Here is a 23,717-nt window from a genome sequence, read left to right on the forward strand (position 1 = left end):
CGCCATAAGTTTCGCCATTAATTGTAACAAATTATACATAAGATCCTTCTGAGATGTTATGTGAGGAAAGTACACGATTTTTTTCTGTTCTTCATTGTTGTAGATTCCGATGTTCACCTCCTGCATGCTTCTGTTTGTACTATCCACTTCTTCCTCATTATTAAACATGGCCGACGGGTGAGAACGGATCAACGAGGTGCTCCGCAGAATTAAGGTTTTTTATTGGTGTTTTTAAGTGGATATGCAAAGTGTGATGGTGAAATAGAACGTAAGTACTTAGTGCTTAGAATAGTATATAATGTGAACTCTAAAATTGTGTGAACATTATAAATAATGAAATATATTAATGGTAAATCGGCTTTCAAAAACATAAACAAACCATCAATTGTCAACAGTTGAAGCACCAGTATTGCCAGATCAATCTGCGAAGCGCCGGGACGATTCAACGATAAATCGAAGTGTTTAAAGTGAGTGTCTAAAGTGAGTGGTTTACTCTTAATGAGCAATAATGAGTCAGTGCCCGGTGTGTAAGAATTCGGTTGCCAGACAAGACGTAGAATCAAAAATACAATGTGTCCAATGCTTAAAATACTATCACACACAATGTGTAAATCTGACAGAACCTGATATTGAATATATGAATAAACAAAACAAGAAATGGCGTTGTAATACTTGTGAAAGGGAAAGAAGAAACAGTCTTTATGAAGACAATTTACCAGCTGATAGCAGTGAGGGAAGTATTTCTATGCAAGATGTTTATAAGATGTTGATAAACTTACAGAAAGACTTCGAGGATTTGAAAAGAAGTAATCGAAATATTGAAAAAGAACTTGGTAAATCTCTAGATCTTGTACATGAAAAGTTAGATGAAAATAATGACATGTTAAAAAAACAAAATGAAGTAATAAGAGAATGTAAAGTGCAAATCGAAAAACTTAATGATGATAATTTGCGATTAAAGAAGCAGCTTAAAGAAACGCAAACTCAAATTGAAGAACTAGAACAGTACGGTAGGAGGAATATGGTAGAAATATATGGTATTCCTGAAACACAGAATGAAAATGTGTATGATATTGTATAAGATATTGGTAGAGCCTTGGATGTTGAAATTAAGAATGAAGATATTGATATATGTCATAGACTAAAAAAATCTCCTCATCAACATGATAGTGGCATCATTGTGAAATTTGTTAGGAGAAGTGTAAAGGATAAATTTGTAGAGAAAAGGAAAGTTAAAAGAAATCTAAATATAAATCAAATAGGTTTTACTCATAATGGTACAATTTATGTAAATCATAGTATAACATACAGTAGGAGAAAGATATTTAATGAAGCACGTAAGATAAAAACTGAAAAAAGATATGCGTTTTTGTGGATAGACAATTCGGGTAGAATTCTACTGAGGAAAAGTAAGGATAGTACAGTAATACATTTAAAACCCATGGATGATGTAATAGCAATCCAGTAAAACTGGAAATTTTTGTTGGTTATGATTTTTCATGGAGAGATTAAAAACACTATCTATTTATTACCAAAATGTACGTGGTTTGAATACTAAAACTCATGAATTCTATACTAATAGTATTCAATGCGAATATGATATAGTGGTATTGACAGAAACTTGGCTACAGAATGGAGTGTATAATCAAGAATTGTTTAATGACAATTATGTGGTATATAGAAAAGATAGGGATAATAATAAAAGAGGGGGATGAGTAATAATAGCTGTTCATCACAACATAGATTCCTGTATTATAGACATATGTAGCCAGGTAGAGTTTATATGTGTAAAGGTGACACTGGGTATCAATATATATTATATTTTTTCAGTATATTTTACTCCCCAAGCAAATTTGGAAACATATCGGTCTTTTTACAAAATATTCGAACAATATACATATCTTCAAAATAGTAATATTCTCATTATAGGAGATTTCAATTTATCTTTAATAAGTGATGCGTCATATAACCTATTAAATGGGGATAACACATGCATCAATCTAGCTAACTTTATAAATCTCTATGACTTATGTTCCATTAATAATATTAAAAATCAGAATAATAAAACCCTTGACTTGGTACTTACTAATAGCAATAATAACATTAATACATAGAGAAGAATATCCCTTTGTAAAGGAAGATTTACATCACCCAGCTTTAAACATCACACTTCATCTGGGTTCTATTCATGATAGAGTTTCAAAGGAGAAAGTGAATGTTTATAATTTTCAAAAAGCTGACTTTTTAAAACTATATCAAATGCTCAACTTAATAGATTGGACAGAATTAAAGAATTACAATAATGTAGATGATGCAGTAAAATGGTTTTACGATAAGTTTAATATAGTATTGAATAGTACCATACCAAGAAAGGAACGCACCTTCAATAGTAAATATCCTTACTGGTTTAATGCAAAAATTATTAATATTATAAAGGAGAAAGAATACTATAGGAAACGCAAGAAACATGATAGCAATAGTGAACATAGGTATAAAGAATTACGAAAGCGATCGAAAACTTTAATTACAAATGCTTATAATAACTATATTAAAAAATTAGAGGAAGATATTAAGATTGATATGAAAGGTTTTTGGCGATTTGCAAAAAGTAAGAGGAACACTAAAAAAAATAATAAGCAGAAAATGAAATCTGGTAAGAATATATTAGATTCAAATAAAAGTATCGCAGATGAATTTGCGAATTTTTTTAGCACTGTATATAGACAAAATGAACAAAATGAAGATAATTCTAGTGTAGTTGTAAATACAAAAGCTAATACACTTCTAACATCATCATTGAATAAAATTCATAAAGACGAATATTATAATGCAGTAAAGAATCTTAAAGCAAAGAAGTCATGTGGACCAGATGGGATTCCGCCGTATATCGTTAAGGCGTGTTCGGAAATATTAGAATATCCTTTATGCACAATTTACAATTTAATATTGAAGACGCAAACATTTCCTAGTATTTGGAAATTAACCAAGGTGTGTCCTATACCAAAAACGAATAAAATATCCGAAATAGAAAATTACAAACCAATCTCAATTTTATGCTCCCCTGTGAAGGTACTTGAGCAAATTCTTTACACTAGAATATATAAACATGTCAAATGTTGGATAACAGATTGTCAACATGGTTTTACAGCAAAAAGATCGACCATCACGAATCTATTAAATTATACACAAGAAGTTCATTTAATGTTACATAATAGATCCACAGTACATACTATTTATTTAGATTTTACTAAAGCATTCGATAAAATCAATCATAAAGTGCTGCTTCATAAACTAACATGGTATGGATTATCAGATGACTGGATATCACTGATTGAATCATATTTGAAAGATAGAAGACAATATGTAGATTTTAGGTTGACAAAATCTTTTAAATATGATGTAAACTCTGGAGTACCGCAAGGATCAAACTTAGGGCCTCTTTTTTTTGTACTGTATGTGAATGACCTACCATTAAGTATTAATAAATCTAGTTGTCTAATGTATGCAGATGACATCAAAATATATAAAGAAATTACAAAGTTGCAAGATACTTGTCAATTGCAGGAAGATTTAAAGCGTGTTTATCAATGGAGTATTCAAAATAAACTTGATCTCAATATAAAAAAATGTTATTACATGGTATTATCTGCAAATAAATCGAACGTGCAATGTGAATACTTCATAAACAACCAAAAATTGGAAAGAGTCAATACTATAAAGGATCTTGGTATAATAATTGACAAGGATCTCTCGTACTCAACTCATATAATACAAATGGTAAATATTGCATACAAAAAATTAGGTTTTGTAATTAGAATGTCAAAATATTTAAAGGATTTGGACGCAATCACGTTATTATACAATGCAATAGTTAGGAGTACCTTGGAATATGCATCTATAATCTGGTCACCAATAGCTAAAATATATATAGAAAAAATAGAACAAATACAAAAACGCTTTCAACGTTATTTGTATTCCAAAAAACATGGTAAGAATTGTAATGTTAAAATGTTATCTACCAATACACTTCAACGAGAAATCGACATGCCATCATTAAGGTCAAGGAGAATTTTTATGCAACAGCTATTTTTGTATAAAATAATTAATGGCCTTATTGATAATGCTCAAATTTTAAGCAAAATATCTTTTAATACTACATGTTGTCATCTTCGAAATAGAAACTTGCTGAATTGTCAAATGGCTAAAACTAAGAAGTATCAAAACTCTCCGTTACAACAAATGTTAGATTTGTACAATAAGTTATCAATGATAGATAATGAGTTAGACTTTTCGTATTCCCTGAATACTTATAGAACAAAGTTGCAATCATTATGTTTTACACAAGAAATTATAGAAATTATTGTCTTATAAGTGCAAATATTTGGGATTTCTGAATATAAATATATGTTATAGGTGAGGTATTTTTTTGTTATCATTTACTATGAGTGTATGTAGGGCTTTGTATTGTTTTGTATTCCCTGAATGTTTGCAAGACAAAATTTCAATCATTATGGTTTGCGCAAGAAATTATAGAAATTATTGTCTTGTAAGTGCAGACATTTAGGGATTTCTAAAAATGTATATATATCATGGGTGAGGTATATTGTTACCATTTACTATGAGTGTAAGTATGGCTTTGTATTGTTTTGTCTTGTAAATATCTATTTGTGTGAAGTATCTCTTTATTTGTGTGTATGTGTGTTTTATATATTATTAATTATGTATGTCTATTTAAACTGTATGCAAGTCTCCCATAATTGGAGAAGCTTTCTCTGTTGGAGACAACTACAATTAAATAAATTAAATAAATTATTCTTTGCCTTAATTACAGTTCCTGTAGACTTTCCATTTAATTGTTTTTCATTACTTTGTAATTTCTTTAGAGAACCTTTACTTGATTCTCCTTGAGAATTTCCAGTATAATTCTTTGTTTGTGAATAGGAATTTAGTCTGAAATTTTTTCTAAATTTATTTTCAAATTTGGAATAGTCTCTATGATCTTCTGGAGGAACTCTTTTCCATGAAACATTTTCCAAGTGTGTATCTGATTTTCTTTCACCCCAATCACTTAAGGCTTCAAATCTGTTTTGTATTGTTATGCTATTTCCTACAACACCAGTCTTTCTTGTGTTAATTTCACTTACTTGACTTTTGTTTATATGGTTTTTTATTTGATCAGCATACGAGTTGCCTTGATTAACATTAGTGCTTGGAACATTACCTGTTATTACTTTCTCTCTTGCTTCTTGCCGGGATAAATTATCATATGCCATAACTCTCATGATTTCTCTTTCCATTTCCCATTTTACACATGACTTATCAGTAGCAACATGTTCTCCTCCGCAATTTAAACACTTCGGAGTTTCATTACAATTTTCATGTTCCTCTCTTCCACATCTAGCACACTTAGCTGTATCCTTGCATATGGCTGCTGAATGTGCAAATCTGTAACATTTCTTACATTGCACCACATTTCTAACTTTAGGAGTAACATCGAAAATGTGACTAACCACTATAATCTGTTTAGGCATTTCTTGAGATCTAAACGTGATTGATATTAGCTTAGTAGGAACAAAATAATATGTACCATCATCTTTTCGAATTCTCTTTTTCACTCTTTCCACTGATATTACTGTCGGGTCTTCAATACTTTCCTTAATTTCCTCCTCTTCAAATTCAGTGGACACACCATATATCAATCCTTCCCTCATCAATAAGGATTCTGGGATGAACACATCAATATTATTTTCTTTTTGAAAATGCATATTTTTCATGAAATTGTTAGCTTCATTCCTGGAGTAAAAATAAATCTTTGCTCTATATAAACCACTTGGTTGGATATATCTCACCCTTATATCTTTCTTTCGCAATTCATTTCCTATTTTCATAGAGTTAAATTTCTTTTCTGCACCTTTTGTACTAGTCATTATTACTAAATATGGCCCATTATGTGTATCATAATACGTTTTACACTTGTCTACATTATTTTCTCTTCGACCTTCTCCAAACTTGTTTACTTTATCTCTATTATCTAACCTGTCCATCCTTACCGCTTTTGCTGGAACTTGATCATCTTCAGAAGATCTGACTCTTTTAGCTTGTTTTCTAGATGTTTCTTCTTTAATGTTATCTTCTATAACAATTTCATTGTCGTCTACAAGTTCGTTATAATTTCTACTTGATTATTAAGTTCCATATAACCTATGGCATTCGCCATGACGTTAACAAGAACTGCCTTACGCAAATCACATTAATGAGTATATTTCCTTTTACCGTAGTTTTAAACTTCAACTTAAATAAGTATATGGGTTTAACTCAATTCCAGTCACAAAATTCTCTCTTTATAAACAGTACTCACTGAATTAACAACTATTAATATTACCACAATATTACACAAACAGCTCAGTTTCCATCAACCACCTGTGCGTAAAGAAGACTTAGAAAACAAACAAAAATAGTTTATGTGAAAAGTCATATCGATAGAGGAGCACCCGTCCGCTGCTTCGTCGATGGTGTGTATTTGTAGCTATGTTTGTTAATCAGATGATAGAAAACGTTGAAATCAATAATCCGAAACCAATTCAAGCCACGTTGTGAAGAGAATGAATGAGTAGAAAATAATTATGAAGTATTTGTTTAGTACAATACCAGTACGCATTAGAAATTAGTATCCACTAGAAAAATTAATATTTGTTCATTAGTTCTTTTATATAAATCCTCGCAAAACACAATCATATCGAGATGAATAAACACACAACTTCATCTGTTGGAGACTTTTGTTTATATTATAAAATATCTCTGTAAACATATAAAATAAACCCTTAGAGACTAAATTGTGGAAAACCCTTGTTAGTGGGTGATTGTCATAAGAGTAACTCACCCTTTAAATTTCAAGCTGCTCTGTCTATGAATTTGGGCTCTGCGTTGATGAATCATAATATTGATATTGTGCATTACAGATATAATATTCTACGTACCAGGTTTCTCCTCGTTTGCAGAAACAATCTTTTCATCAGAATTGTGAATTGCATCCAAGATGAAGTTGCAAATTCAAAATGTAGTGAATTTTGATCATCATTTTTATCGAATTTAACCGCAGCTTTCTTCCTAACATTTGAATCTGAAATTAAACCACAAGCATATTATTACAAATTGATTTACTGTTGCAAACAACGTTTCCGCAAATTTACCTAGCTCAAGCCGCCATTCAAATGGCACTCGTGGACCACAGAAACATACATTGGATATCAAACAAACAACTGGCTTTGGTACCACTTTGTCGTTGGTCGTTTTGGCGCTACGGGCGTTCAAAACAGACCGTTTTGTCACCTGTATGCTTGCAACTCAATATAACATTTGATCGCATGTCGTGAAACTTCGTGTGCCAGTGTTGCAAGGAACGTGAAAAATTACAAACTATCAAGCACATTGTGTTGTAAAATGCAGTAAAGCAAAACTACATATTAAAAGATTCCTGGCAATTAGGTTGAACACAAAGTGGCAACCTGATTTCCTACGAGTTGGAAAACTGATTCCCTTCGAGTTGGCAACCTGATTCCCTACGAGTTGGCAACCTCATTTCCTACGAGTTGGCAACCTCATTTCCTACGAGTTGGCAACTTCATTTCCTACGAGTTGACAACCTCATTTCCTACAAGTTGGCAACCTCATTTTCTACAAGTTGGCAACCTCATTTCCTGTAAGTTGATAGACTTATTTCTATTCATAGCCTAGGACCACGTGACAGTGAGATAGCCCATATCTTAACCTCAGTATACGCCACTGCTTTGTAACAACTTTTAAGAATTCCAATCCCTACCTGCAGGCTGTTTTACAATCATGTCATTGCTCTCAATTCCTAGGGAGAAGTTGTCACTTGTATAACTCTGCTTTCCATTCGACGCAATTGTACTGAATGCTACTACGTTGTCAGGCATGTCGCTATGAGTAATTTCTATCACTGAAAAAAGAAAATATATCTAGATATGGTATAGGGCAATTCCATTATGACGCGTGTGACATACAGCCAAATTTACAAGCATGACTTAATTATATTCTCAGCACTCAAATATATAACATTATAAATACATGTAATTTCATTTTCCTTGATGATAGTTATTTAATTTCAGAATATTAATCACCCATCTCAATTTCCAGCTACAGAAAATACATCTTTTGTACTTGTGACTGGTGTGACACTTCTGAGACTTGACTATAGGACCTTCGTGAGTCTTTCAGAAAACTCTGTGAAATGTATGAGTTTACTGAAACTATTTTATTTTATTTTCATACAGCAAACTTTACTCGACATTCAGATGCTTTTAGTTTCTAAAAATATTACTACATACTATTTTTATAAACCTCTTTTTCCTGTGAAGGGTGTGGCAAATTTTGTGACGGGTGTGACACCATGCACATTAGGATTATGGAACAATGTAAAGGCTATGGAAATTTTCAAAAACAAGTTCTTCAAAGGTTTGTTTCAGAAACGAAGTATGATACTTCAGAGCTTAAGATATATATAAACAATAAATGAGACAATTAGAAGAATATTAGATATTCATTTACCGCATTTTGTTTCACAATAATATCCGATTGTGACTTTTGATGCACCCCGTAGAGAGGATACAAAACAGAGCAAGCCCCCAGAGTAAAAATTAATAATGGTTAAGTCCAAACGCATAAGAAAACTTACTGTAGTCTGCCGGATTGTAGTGCAGAGGGCACTGGACGCCTGCAGAGGAGAGGAAGGGCACCAGCTGGTGCGGAGAGCCTTGGTACACACAGCACCCGCCCGCGAGGAAGTATACACGGTCGAACATCCGGAAGATGGAAGCACTGGGCTGGTGGATGGTGCACACGATGGTTCTTCCCTGGTGGGCCAGGGTTCGAAGCATGGAGATGCAATGGCTGGTCGACAAGCAGTCCAGGCCGCTGGAAGGGAAAGGCACAAAGTCTTATCTTCACTCGCTCCTGACCCCTGATTTTCGCTCATAAGAATCACACTATTGGCACAAATAAGGGTATACCCTTATCTGTGCTATTAGTCATAATGCAATGAAATTTTCTACGGACATACCTTGGCGCACGAGAAGCATGGTGACGTCATTGGAGATGGCGCCACAGTCTCTCTAGTCATGCGTGAGCATGCATGTGCGTCTGGGCGATTCTGCGGAGTCCATAAAGTCGTGCGAACGACAATTTATTGCACAGTTTGGGGTCCTGAAACCGCCTGCAAAGTCTTCCATTCAATATTTGGTGAAGAAACTTGTAACAACACGAACATTGTTGGATGTGCATGAAGGAGGGCATACAAAACTGCCAGAAGCAACGGTGGAGGAAGTGAAAAGCAGATTGCTGGGCTCGCCAAAGAAGTCGTTGCGTAGATTGTCGCAGGAAATTGGAGATTCCACAAGCACATGTCAACGAGCTGTCAAAAAAGCAAAGCTGCATGCATATCTTGTTACTGCTGTGAAATTGCAACCTCTCGACAAAGTGAAAAGAGTCAATTAAGAGACCACTTCCAGCACTCGCTGTGAAGTCATGCTTCTCATACACCAAGGTATGTCCGTAGCAAATTTCTTGATTATGACCAATAATTTGATTTTTATAAGCTAAAAACAGGGGCCGACAGCTAGTGAAACACCCTGTATTTTTAGGTAAAGCTGAAAATAGTCTGACTCCCTTGAGTTGACTAAGGGGGTTTTCAGACCGAAGCGACAAACGACGCCGGCTTCTTCAGTTTATAAGAAAATATTCACAGCGCATGCGCGAACATGAGGCCGAAGCATCACGATGCACACATCGAGAAAAATGACCAGTCCCAGCGAGACGCGCAGCTTATCTCGTCGCTTCTGTTTGAGAGGTTCCAATTTCTAATTGGTTTCCAGAATACATGTGTCGTTTGGAGATTTCACAAATTGAACGCAGGCTTGTTCAACTTCTCATTCTGCTACGGTGTGTAATGTTGCTGTTGATTGGTTCCTACAAAAGCGGAAAGTGTCGCGTGTTGCTTGTGGCTCCGGTATGAAATCTCCCTAAAACTTCTCTTTCGTAGAGAAATGGGAGAAAGATTTATTTATTTCAGGGAGATTTCAAACGGAAATAACGCGCGAGTAGTGACACGATCCCCAATAGTCAGCAAAAAATAATTCACCGGATGCGCGACCAGGAGACCGAGGCGACACGATACACACCACTAAGAGCGACACATGAAGCTTGTCGAAAAGTTAATTTATTTCTGAAGATTTTCTTGCAAGTGAAGCTTGTCGTCTGTCGATTCAGTAAGAAAGCTCCCTTAATGAATGACATTTCTAAAATAAACGTGTTGACGTGGAAAGAATGACAAAACAATTACGAAAGGCGGTATTTGTATGGATGTCAGAAGGTGGTCGACAAATTTGTTGGATGATGAAGAAGAGGATTTGAGAAGAATGGAAATCAACATATGAAGACCAACACACGAAATACAACATAATGGGCTGAATTTGAAAGCGAAGCAACATATATGTCGCCCCACGTTGGGCGCCATATAATAATTGTTTGTTTTCAATGTTAGAGTTTTCCCGGATCGTCACGCGTTCCCTTTTATATATTACTTGTAATCAGGTTGGAGTTTATGTATGGACGAAATTTGACACTACTCCTCTATGAAAGCATAAAAACAGAAATACATTGATTGTAGCGTGAGGGCCTAAATAGGTAAGCAAATGATTTAGATATACCCACCCACTTTGCAATGATGCAAGTTGGTGCGACTAGATGGAGACACTGACCTTGTTGGTTCATCCAGGAAGACGACAGGAGGGTTGTTGACTAACTCCAGGGCAACGGACAACCTCTTCCTTTCCCCTCCCGACAGACGCTCTGTCATCGTCTGGCGGCAATGCTCGAGACCCAGGGTCTTTATTATTTCGGTTACCTGAATTAGAAAGAAGGATTAATGTCAAAGCGACGTTATTTTCATGGCGGTGGTTGTACAAGGTCAATAAATTTATTGGAGGAATGGGTCATTGCGCAAAATCAGGCTCACCGCCATATTTTCGGCAATCAGATCAGGGGCATAACTCATCGCACGTAAGCCAAACACCTTTTGGGACAAGCCCCGTATTTCGTCTTCTGACGTCAGGTTAAATGCTTTTGTTCTTGGGCTAAATGTAGTTTCTATCCTAAGGGATTTGAACTTTACAAGCCTAACCTAACCACTAAAGTAATCCGCGCTTGCATCAGAAGATAAAATTCAATTCAGTGGTCTTTATTCTTGGGCGAGCAAATGCTGATCTACCACCCAACCCGCTTGATTGACAAGGTGTTTGACTTACGTGCGATGAGTCATACCACCAGGACTAGAATCCTCCAGTCTTAAGTAGGATGACAATACGTCCCGTTTTCATTGGAACAGTCCCATCGCGTTTATTAAAAAACACTATTTGTCCCGTTTTTTTAAAAAAGTCTAGAAGTTAACTTAAGAACCAAATTTAAATTTGAGACACATTTCTAGCTTTACAAAAAAATGTCCATGGAATTTTTAAACTTGCATCATGGCAACACTGTGGCAAACCAGCTCGACTGCGTTTCGAGCATTTCATAATAATCAAAATGTTCCATTGTCATCGAAAAAATTCGAGCAGACAACAGTTTACTGTTTAAGTTAGCTAGCAAAAGACAAGATCTTCTGGTATTCGTCAACTTAAGGGTAGAAGATTGATCAAAGATTGATCAGAAGGGATCAGATCAAGATTGTAATAATTAATTCCTTTTCACTACGGGACATCACATTTAATTTATTGTTTAAGATGTATGATTTATATGGTCCATACTTAGATAAATAATACTCCCTCTGTCCCATAATTATAGTCCGGTATGCCAAAATGGTAGTACAGGAATGACAGACGAAGAGGCAGATGGAAATCACAATTTGTACTGATCTTTGAGTAATAAAGTTGTATGACTCATTCCCGTGTTTCATGTTCTTCTGTATACTCCAATGTCACAGTTTGAATATCGGGCAATTATTATGAGACAACAAACAAAGTTATATAATTATGGGACAGAGGGAGTAATAATATTTTAATAACAATAATTGTATATAATTAGGTCTGACCGATTTTTGAGGAGGGGGTAAACTTCACCCTTTGAGATGTCCTGTTTTGGGGTCAAAATATCATGGTCAGCCTACCCCTGTCAAAAAAAAAACTATCAAAAAACCCATATCCAGTATGTCACGTATCGTATGTTGTGCGTTTGTGTTAGTGGTGACAGTGAATCCCATTTTTAATATTGTACTGAATGCCAAGTATGCTGGTGTTTTTGAGTTTCAGTGAAGTACAACGAGTAAAGGCACTTTGACCTACGATGACTAGGATCCACGCGTAACAAGACTCAACATATCTTGCATTTTAGGGCTGAGCCGGTATCGGCGAGTATCGGTTGATTTTCTTTTACCGATACCAAAGATTTTCAGTGGTTAGAAGAGCGGGCAAAGGCAACAGCTCGTCTCAACATTTGTCCTTTTTCAAAGTTCGTTTACCCTTCCTTGTGACAGATTGGAGACCAGCACAGGAGGTTTCGTAGATTTTCCTAGAAACACTGGATAAACCCCCACCCTCTTGGGAAGCAGATGGCAAGATCAAAGGCATGCGTAAAGCCCTATCACACGGAACTGGATTTCTAGTTGGAATGCCCTAGTTGGCGCTGAACTAACTTTCTAGGTAGCAATCATGGCCGCCTGGCTGACTGCTTGATTGGTTTGGAGGAATAGGACATGGTCTAATTGCTACTTGCTTTCCTCGACTGGATTCTGTGGAACAGCCAATCAGAGCAAAGTTTCGCCATGTGAAGATAATCTGTGTGTGTGCCAAGGGGCGTTTTTGTCTGTGGTTTCCGACTTTTACTCCAGCAATGTATAACGTATACGGTATGAAAGGCACGTTGAGTTACACCATCTATGCCGAGTGCACGGTGTTTACATTTGAAACAACTAAAATGTTCATCCATACGTGTACAGTAAACGTTGTAAAGTATGTATTTAAGCAGCGCCATTGTTTTGTACCTAATAACGTTTTATACCAAACGTTATTCCTCTCGGTTGAATAGTTATCGGCTTTTTAAAATGTGAAGTGATACATTGTTTACATCTCACGCAGCCGCCATTACAACTTCCCTCGTATGGGAACAAAAGTCTATCGACAAGTACGCTGATAAGTATCGTGTGAGGCGAAAACTAGCAAATTGGTAGCCAGTCCAGCGCCAACTAGGGCATACCTACTGGAAATCCAGTTCCGTGTGATGCGGGCATAAGTGAAAGCTGAACCCAAACGTGACCATGAGGGCATGGGACTGCTTAGTTAACGCTGTGGGAAATAAACCATTCATTGCCAATTCTTGCTTCAAGCTCGTGGTGGTAAGATAGGTGCATGTTTCTAACCCCCCGCCGCACGAATGCCATGTCAGGTAGTTGCGGAGTTCTTGGAAAAGTGGGATGAAGGGTCACTGTGAAATTAGCTTTGTTTTATTTACGTTCAATCGCGAAGGGGAATCAGCAATCTATATTTAAATCGGCAGGTTTAAGAAGGGAATAAGTTAGGGCTACCATATTTTGAAATGCTAAAAAGAGGACATTTTCTTCGAAAGCCACACACACACCATCAATTTATTCACAAACACGAAAACATTACATACATACAATTTGTCACCATTAAATAACATTACTTTATTTTATCTTCATGTTCACTGCCAGGTTTCGTGAAAAACTGAGTCAGTTTTGTAGATGAAGCTTCACCTCTGACGGCTCTTTTGTGCTTTTCGCACTCCACGTGTGCTTGCAAGTCTAGCCCTCTTTTGTTTGCCACAGACACATATGTACCGGGTTTACAAACCATACACTCGCCTTCAAAATCGTCTAAAACATGAATACTTTTCTTGTAACTCATTAGTAAACTTGAACTTTCTTGTAGACATATTAGTAGCTTACACCGTGTTCGCAAACTCTAACGTCCACTTCGAAACACGAACATACGAATGACGGAGAAGTCACATCGACCGGAACTTGAAACTGTAACAACAAACGACTAACGCTTAGTCCAGTACTGCCAACATCAGACGTTTAATGATTCGAAAAGTTGTAACTTCGTGATCTCTGACCTATGATGATTGAATAAAAGTAAAAACTCGGACATTTTAACAGAAAGTAAAAACCCGCCCGGACGCAAATTTCAGGGTCCGAAAAGAGGACATGTCCGGGAAAACCAGGACGTATGGTAGCCCTAGAATAAGTCCAAAGAGTAAATTTATGGGAAATCAAGAAAAACTGTATAAGTGTACGAGTGTGCGTTGAAGAACAACAAAATTCGTATTGAAACGTGAGAACCCTGTGTAGGTATAGAGGAGTACGTGAAAAACAATGTACATGTACCCAGAACTTGGTGGATTTATTTCCTTCTTAAAGCGTATGAAGTTTTTGCTGGGAAAAAAACGGAAGTAAAGTGTACAATGGGGAAGAAAATATATTATCGTGTAGTTTACAACACGAAAGTGCACAATAGAATGAAAAATACAAAATAATGCCCAAATTTTGGAAATTTGAAGGCAAGTCAAACAACATAGAGTCATTCATCCACTGACTGATCTTCATCGTGGTGAGAAGTTGTAGGCCAAGTTGCCATGACGTCGTAGAAAGGTTTTTTGTCGTCTGGAATGTAGGGGGTGATTTTCCTAACATCATTCACTTCTTTTTTCATTTCCGTCTTACACCTTACGTTGATTTCAGGGTTCTATATCTTCCTCTAGGGACGGCTTTTTATATATTTCTTCACACTCACACGTAGAGCGACGCTTTCCGATGATATCGAGTACAAAAGGTAATTTTGCCATTTTTTGGTCTTTCGTGTGACTTCCGGTATCGGCCAATGATGGCTATTTATTTCCCCCGAAAGCCGCCCCCGTGGCGGAGTGGTTGCACATCGCGCTACGACGCCAGGGTTCGAATCCCGGCCTGGGCATGAATGTTTGAGAGTGTCCATTCATCAATATCATCACATCATCACTGATCCCCATCTTCGCAAATTAGCCAAAATTGGCACAAAAAGCGAAGTAAAATAAAGCAAATCAATTCAATCAATCAGTAATTTCCGCCGAGATTATATTGAGAACATACGGCTTTGAATGACAGTACTAAGAAAGATGGGACTGGACCTACATTTTGAAGTGAGACCCAAACCACCATGTGCCTCCGTTGAGTATCGAACCCGCGATCTGTTGAGTACAAGGCGACGGCGGCACCATCGGAGGCGCCCCTCTAAAGATTTATGTACACCACTACTTACAATAATGTAAAATATTTATCAGAAACTTTACTTTTCATCAAATGGATGTACCATCATTCTTTTTGTTATTCAATAAATATTAATTATTGTTACGTACCCAATAGGACCAAGTAATGTGAATAGTTTGCCAAAGACGAATAGAGATGGCAGCACCAGGCGTGCAAGGTTAAGAATTGGCATAATATATGTGAATAATTTTATAAATAAGAACAAAGCAAATTGGAAAGATGAAAAACAATAGAATATATTATAAGAAGACAAAGAATAAATATGAAAGAAGTAAATTAATATATATATTTTATAAATCAAATCAGTGATCACATGTAAGTTAATATGAAAATTAAGGAAGTCAAAGCACTGATACAAGTTTGTGTCTTTGAACAGATATTGCATCTGTCTGATTGATTTACCATTCCCATAGGGGAAATTTTGTTTACATCAGTGGCGAGCGCGTTAAGATCGACGCCCCACAGCACTTTTTTGGTTGCGCGGTGTAACCGTAGCACCTACTTGGATGCGCGTGTCAATCGTTTGCACCAAGTATACACTCTGTTGTACCTAGTTAGTGGTGGCGCGTTCCAATTGCAGCCCCAAGGGAGGATATTAGTATTATTTAAATAATATATTCGTTTAAACGTCTCCATTGGAAGGCATCCTGTCTGGTTTCGTTGTCTACAAAGAACCCTACCCTGTAGATAAGCTAGCTGAGTTTTAAGATTAAGGTTTATGTACCTTTGCACCAAATGAAGGTAGCATTATTTTTTTTACTTCTTTGACATAAATTCGCCATGACAGTTGTTTTCACACAACTTTTAGCGGTCTTAACTACACATAAGCTACGCTGGATTTTCGTGTGAATTATTTTACTTCTACGAGTTTGCAATGCTTTCTGCATGCACGTGGTTTTGTTTACAGAGGGTCTCAGGGTTGGTGATTTGAACTTTAGTGATGTGACGATGTGACATGGTCATGGGGTCGGTATCGGCAAATGGTGGTATCGGCTCAGCTCTAATTATTATTTTTACAGTAAGTTTGGCAACATGCAATGCCTCCGATTCTCATATGTTTGGTGCCTCGAATTTTCTTTGGCACGTAGAGAGTAGATATGGCTAAATCCGGATATCGGATAATTTTATATCTGGAATTCAAATATCCTGATATTAGATTTTCTCATATCCAGAATTGTTCGGTTATCCAAATATTCGGATTCGAAATGCCTGGATATCCGAATGTGTGCATTATCCGTACAGTTTTATCCTTTATCCGTTTTATGTTCTTCTAGTCGTCATTCTGTCTCGATATCCGAATTATCCGTTGCATCCGAAACGGATATTGGATAATTTGAAATCATAATACCCATTATCCGGATTTTGTGGCCACCCCTAGCACGAAAGTCCAGGATTCGATACTCCGTGGAGGCTCATAGTGGTTCGGATCCTACTTTAAACTGTAGGTCCAGTCCCGATTAGCCTTAGTGTGCATAAAGTGGACTTAAAACATCAATTCGATCAATCAAAACCTAGCACGAAAGTAAGCAATGACAGCCGAAAACAATTGAAGCGATACTTGATTCGTCATATTGCAGTCTTCAGTTCACAAGTAGTGTGCAATTAAAGGCACGGCCATGGAATTAGGCGTGTGGCAGAAGTTGACGCTGTTGCCACGTCTGAGCACAACCCCGTGTGGCCGGAGGTTTAAGAGAATGAAAGATCTCGATTGTAGAGTTGATCTTTGTAATCTATGTGACAGTGTTTGCTCGAAAGGTCAGGGATGACACAAAAGCGCCCCGGAGAGAGGTCGGTCTGACGCTCGAACTAGGCAACGCTGCCCGGTCGACGTTGCCACATAGTGCGCGGGAACCAGCTACTTTTGTCCCGCTCTCGCTTTGCTTTTCCCATACGTGGCAACAGTGCAATTCTGCCCAGCCCCTTATTTGTGCCTTTAGTCTCTTATTTTTCCATGAAAAACAAAGACTTAGGATACTAAAAGTAAGATCGTTGTCTTATGCCGAAGAAAATTATTGCAGACATTTCGAAAATAATGAACTTACCCACGTGAAATATGTGTTTCTTCCTTTCTTAAAAAAAAAAAAAAAAACCGAGCTACGTTTCAAGTTCTTCCACGCACTGCATCACGCGACGTAAGCTGTCAAGGCTAAAGGAAATACACAGTATAAAGAAATTTACTTTCCTTAACTCACCAAATTAGATTTTTCTTCAGTTGTCAGCGTGTTGCCGAGCTTAAAATTGGCTGCAATTGTAATTCCTTCTTCCGCCGTGAGATGGCATTGGTGCAGGTCATTCTGTATGATGTAGCAGGACAATTTGTGAAACTGCTTCACGTTCCGAAGATCTCCGTTGACCCGCACTGATCCAGTGACTCCTGCCGACCTAAAAAGGAACATGCACCATATTAATGTGACGTCACGCTTGAAGTCTGAGTCCAAACAAACCAGACACGAGATTTTAGCTTATTTAAAACCATTGAGTTTACTATTCCAAAAGGTAACCTTAATAATCGTGATAGCAGTTATAAAGCCAAATTGTAATATGTATCGTACATGAGTGTAAATATGAGATTTCTGATAATACGTCGATATATTACATATACCTTACAGAGGAGAAGGTAAAGAATAAATGCATTAGAAAATAGAGTAAAGCGAATGCTCCTACAGGCGTCCGATCCGAAACTGCAGCCAATAGGCGGCGTCGCTGCAGTCACGTGAGGCTCCTGAACTCCCATAATTCCTAGCAGCAGCGTCACTCTCGTTGGCTACGAGTCGAACTTGGCTGTGTTAGGAAGTGGTTCGCAAGCAGAATGGCTGGAATTTCTTCAAAAATGCATTATTTCCATTTTCCAGTTATTCTTTACATTATGCTCTGTAAGGTATATGTAACATATCGACGTATTCTCCGAAGTTTCATCTTTATATGGATGTACGATAAACATCAGAATTTCATTTCATAACAGCTGTCACACACAATACTAAAAGCTACCCCTTCCGATAGAAAATTCAATGCTTCTAAATAGGAGAAAATCACGTGTCAGTTTTGTTTGGACTCAAATCGTGCTCAGTCGTCTGCTGTCACGTCACCACTAATATGGTCCATTGCTGATGGAAATTGATCACAAAGCGATAAGACAAAAGCTTAGTTCACACGCTACAAGAGGAAAGTAGATGAACACGAAAAGTATTACCAGAATTATGCAGATTGTACACAAACTCAGAATTTGCCGTTTTTATGGAATCAATTAAACATAGCATACAAATAGTCTAATATATTTTGTTAGGGCACGTTGATGAAACTAGGATAGTAGAAATAATAACAGTAATTATAATGATTATGATTATTTTACAATAATAACTATTATAAAGTAATAAATATAAAACACCTTGAAGATACTTTTCTGATCTTATCAGCTAGTATGATGCATGATATTATTTCCGAAGCATATTATCACTAAGTACGTTGCACAACAGAAAAAATATGTCAGTGGCAACCCTGTGCGGCAAGGCTATATACATAGGCTACAGGGCCAAAAAAAATATTTTTGGAGCTCCCAGCGTCAAGACAAAGCTTGAAAGAGGAAAACAACGCTGAAATGACAACAATGGAGAGAGAATACAGTTTATGACAATTATGATCCCGTCCCCCAACGTTTTCCTGCCCCCCGTGCTTTAATTTAAATAATTCATTGAAAATGATCTTCAACACGTATATTTGTGAATAGAGTAGATTATTCATAAGTGTTTGTGTTAATAATAATACAAATAAAACGCGGTGGAACTTTATTCTGATTGTATAACAAATTACGCATTTCGAGAGAAAATTTCACACGGTTAATTACGTTGTTCTCATCACATGCGCCGTTTTTTTTTTCGTTTTTTTTTTATTATTGCTCCTGACTACTACTGGTTGAAGTAAATTGCTAGTACTGCAATTATAGGGAAGCAAATGGCTTCCAGCCAGTGCTAAACTAGTAATTTAAAAGCAGTGAAATTATTACATTGTTAATATGATAGTGAGAGCTTGAACATAAGGGCTGAAATAAACAGTGTTTATTTCCCCCGACGCTTGGTGGCGTGACATGAGAATTGCTTGTGTGAAGGACACTGCACACTGCAACGTGTTTCTTCTTCAGGGAAAGTGGATTATATTGATTGTCTTTCTTTACTACAAGAGTTCTTTTCCATGAATTTGACGTCCCTCATTTATATAGATGCGTTGAACTTGAGAAGGAAACGATGAACAAGGGGAGCATCTAGTTGGTTACATGTTTCAACACCAACTCGTCTATACTTTGTTGACTTGCTGGTAAGTAGTGTATTTGGTGCTGCACCGTTTGCACTACGATCTGGAGAGGTGTGTGTGTGTGTGGTGTATGTTCACGTGGTTCGTGCTAACTAATCAAATGAAGATTTAAGTAGCAGACAGGCATTTGTTGAATCTTCTGAACAGTGGCGTAACTAACACACTCTGTGCCCCTCCGCAACTTTCAATTGTGCGCTCCTACTTGTCGTTTTTATTTAATCTTTCTTTCCTCAAATATTAATTCACGCCTATATTTATATTAGGTATGGAAATACAGGGTGGCTCAATAAGTCACTTAACACCCCCAGTACAAGGTCACTGCAGGGCGCAACATGGAAATGGTGATGACCAATCGTTATCAGGCCAAGGGGGAACCACATTGACGCCACCCACACGGTCGGCGGCCATCTTGATGTCCGCCATCTTGAATTCAACTTCAGAATTTTAAATGGGAAGGGGGTCGTGCGACATATCAAAATGGGCTAGAATTTCACGAGAAATGCAATGGTGAAGGGTTTTTCGACGTATCTTTAACCAGTAAAAAGGTATGACTGAATTCTTGTACCAATTTGCTCCTTTTCGAGGTGTTAGAAAAATGCCTTAAAATTTGTTTAGCGCTTCGGTAATGCATCGAGATCAAAGTGACGTCTATGGAGAGACGTTCGCATGCCATTGCACATTATTTTAATCGGATACATCCATGAAGAGCTGTGCATTATGAATGGTTGTCGCCAACAATTTACAGTGTGGCGCTTCCATTGAATTAAAAGTCCTTCACAGTGACAAGGCTAATGTTTATGTTCATAAGGAAGTTCATAAACAGAATATTCGATGATTTTTATCTGATAACCCATTTTTGACAGATCAAAGCTGAATGGTTAGTGTTGGTAAGTTAATGGTGTGGCGTTCTGTGTGGAACATGTTTGGTTAGTCAATTTTCCATCAACGGAACCTTAAATGCTTAGGGCTACTTGGATTTGTTAAATAAACAGTTTTTTTCATCCTTGCTTATGGAAGAACGTACTTTTTACAGAGTTTTTTCAATAGGGAAGAACACCAGAACACTTATGGGAACGTTATGAACCAGTTTTTGTCCAAAGTTAGTTATCAGATAAAAATCATCGAATATTCTGTTTATGAACTTCCTTATGAACATAAACATTAGCCTTGTCACTGTGAAGGACTTTTAATTCAATGGAAGCGTCACACTGTAAATTGTTCGCGACAACCATTCATAATGCACAGCTCTTCATGGATGTATCCGATTAAAATAATGTGCAATGGCATGCGAACGTCTCTCCATAGACGTCACTTTGATCTCGATGCATTACCGAAGCGCTAAACAAATTTTAAGGCATTTTTCTAACACCTCGAAAAGGAGCAAATTGGTACAAGAATTCAGTCATACCTTTTTACTGGTTAAAGATACGTCGAAAAACCCTTCACCATTGCATTTCTCGTAAAATTCTAGACCATTTTGATATGTCGCACGACCCCCTTCCTATTTAAAATTCTGAAGTTGAATTCAAGATGGCGGACATCAAGATGGCCGCCGACCGTGTGGGTGGCGTCAATGTGGTCCCCCCTTGGCCAGATAACGATTGGTCATCGCCAATTTCAAATTCCATGCCGCAGTGGCCTTGTACTGAGGGTGTTAAGTGACTTATTGAGCCACCCTGTACATACATGTAATGTGAGTCAGCGTAAATACTGGTACGAAAGTGTAGACAGTCGATAAACTGTAAAAAATTATATATTACAATTACATGTGAAAATACACTCTTACTACAAAAAAATACGATACTGTTAAATTCCATTTACCAGTTCTCTGCGCTTTTTTATGGAAACAAATTCTTGTGCTAGTTTGGTGAAGTCCAGTTTTCAAGCCCGGTCGCTTTCGATGCTTAACAGCGCCAGTCAACTCAATCTCACTCATCATTGTGCTTGTCAGTAATTGTTTATCAATTTTAGCCGATGAAGGCGTCACAAGCAGTGTCAAATACAGCATATAAGCAGGGCATACTTTACTTTATTTGCCAGCACATTTTCTTGCCTGTCGTCTACCTTTCGGCGAGGTAAACTATTCAGCTAATGAAGGTTTTCTTCTAATCTGGTAATGTTCTTTATACTTTTCTAGTTTTTTGATTTTTTGATTTTGATTTGATTTAGTTTATTTTACTTCGCGTTTTGTGACTCTTGGCTAATTGGCGAAGATGGGGATGAGTGATGAAATGATGAAATTGATGAATGGACATTCACAAACAACCAAGCCCGACCGGGATTCGAACCCGGGACCCTTGGCGTCGCAGCGCACTTTTCTAGTGATTAACATTTCTGTTGAGTCATAAAACTATATGTTTGGTTGAAAATATATTTTTACGCCGAAAGAGAAACGTTTGTGAACTGTTGGTCTTTCTAAATTTTTCATTCTTAATGCGCCCCCGAAGCTCGTGCGGGATGCAGGCGTGTTATTTACGCCACTGCTTCTGAACTTCAACACCGCTATTGGTCTACTTGGTTGAACATTATTTCCTTGCACCAGCCTGACACCGGGTGCACTGAGGCCCGTACCAAAGGGGGGGGGGGCAAAGGGGCCATGCCCCCCCCTTTGAGCCATGAAATATTTGAATGCAATCCTATAAAAACCTACAAAAATAACATCAACAATTTTTTCGATTTTCGTCATTCATAAATCCGTGTGTTGTTTCTGGAGAGAGGCAGACTCCAGAAGTCTGCAGTCTACTATATTTTATAACCATTTATGCCTTCATCATTTTTACTCCCTGTTCTGACTTCTTTCGAACTGCAATCTTGATGAGAAAATTACCTTTCTTTTCTGTTGATTCACATTCAGACATGTTCTTCATTATACATTCCATGGCGTTGGTCACATTCAGGGTACGAATTACCATGGCTCAATGGGAATCTACTAACAATCTTGTTCTATTAGAAATTTCCCCCCGTCAAAATTTTCCGAGGGTAAGAGTTGGTGTTATAACAACAAAGATAAGCAATTAATTTGGACTTCAAACATACTTTACTAGGAATAATATCATAAACACATACAAAGAGGAAAGAACAAAGAATGATGTCTGTCTGTGTAAATGTTGCATACATATCTTGTTCCTTCCCTTTCTTGCTTTCGGGGTAGTCTACAGTCTTAGATAAGATTTAAAAATTATATGAAATTGGACTAGTAAGGAATGGAGCCGTAGCTGCGAAAGTGATTGTAATTGTCACAGAAATTCGACCGACCTGTCAATTCTCCTCCATTTCTCACCTCCTTTCGTCGGGAATAAAACATATCACTTACATGTTAATTTCAAAGGAAACTAAAGCTTTCTTAAAGTTTATCAAGTTTATGAATGTAGCAAATTAATTTGTTTATATGTGTTTATAAATATAAATATAAATATATATAAATTAATTAATTAATTAATGATACTAATTATAATTGACATATATTTCATTATATATATATAAACGACACGTGTCGCTTGGAAGCGAACACTCAGTAATCAATGAAACCTATCAAACCGAAGAGAGAAAGCTACTGTTTTCTCAGTACCGTGTTTTGTGTCGCTTCGATCTGTAACGTAGATTTCAGACCGAAGCGACACGTGTCGCTTGGGAACGAGTCTACCAGCTGACGTTTCACTTTTCTTCCACTTTTGGCTAATCGCGAAGATGAGAATGAGTTCATGATATGAAATTGACGAAGGAACGGGATTCGAATCCCGGAACTACAGGCGTTGTTGCGCCCTGCTCTAACCAATCAGCCACGAAACTTGAAAGTTCTACATAAGGAATGAAGCCCATCCATGCTGACACATTCTTTTTGGCACTAATTGTTGATCGCTCGCAAGGTCAATTATATTAAATACGGGTAAACATTCTGTAAGGAAGCTTTCAGACCGAAGCGACGCAGTGATTTAACAAGGAAGCGTTAATGGCGCGACCAACATTCGTGCATGCGCCAACAACATACCGTGGCGACACGATGCACGCCATTGACAAAACGGCCCAGTCCGAGCCACATTCAAGCGACACGTGTAGCTTTCCGTGTCGCTTCGTTTCAAAG

At 37.2% G+C, this 23,717-nt stretch overlaps 1 protein-coding gene across 1 annotated transcript in view; it reads right to left on the reverse strand.

Annotated features, from left to right (window-relative positions):
- LOC145981763 (ATP-binding cassette sub-family G member 1-like) overlaps positions 1-23,717 on the reverse strand; it is a 68,649-nt gene that overhangs the window by 32,526 nt on the left and 12,406 nt on the right. Inside the window, exons 3-7 of the mRNA XM_083115177.1 lie at positions 17,524-17,713; positions 10,776-10,921; positions 8,696-8,934; positions 7,820-7,960; positions 6,978-7,120 (exon numbers count right to left, since the gene is read on the reverse strand). Of these exons, the coding sequence (XP_082971303.1) occupies positions 6,978-7,120; positions 7,820-7,960; positions 8,696-8,934; positions 10,776-10,921; positions 17,524-17,713 (859 nt within the window). The remainder of the gene's footprint in view (positions 1-6,977; positions 7,121-7,819; positions 7,961-8,695; positions 8,935-10,775; positions 10,922-17,523; positions 17,714-23,717) is intronic.

Source organism: Lepisma saccharinum, chromosome 30 (assembly GCF_977018435.1).
Source record: "Lepisma saccharinum chromosome 30, izLepSacc3.1, whole genome shotgun sequence".
Taxonomy (NCBI): Eukaryota; Metazoa; Arthropoda; class Insecta; order Zygentoma; family Lepismatidae; genus Lepisma; species Lepisma saccharinum.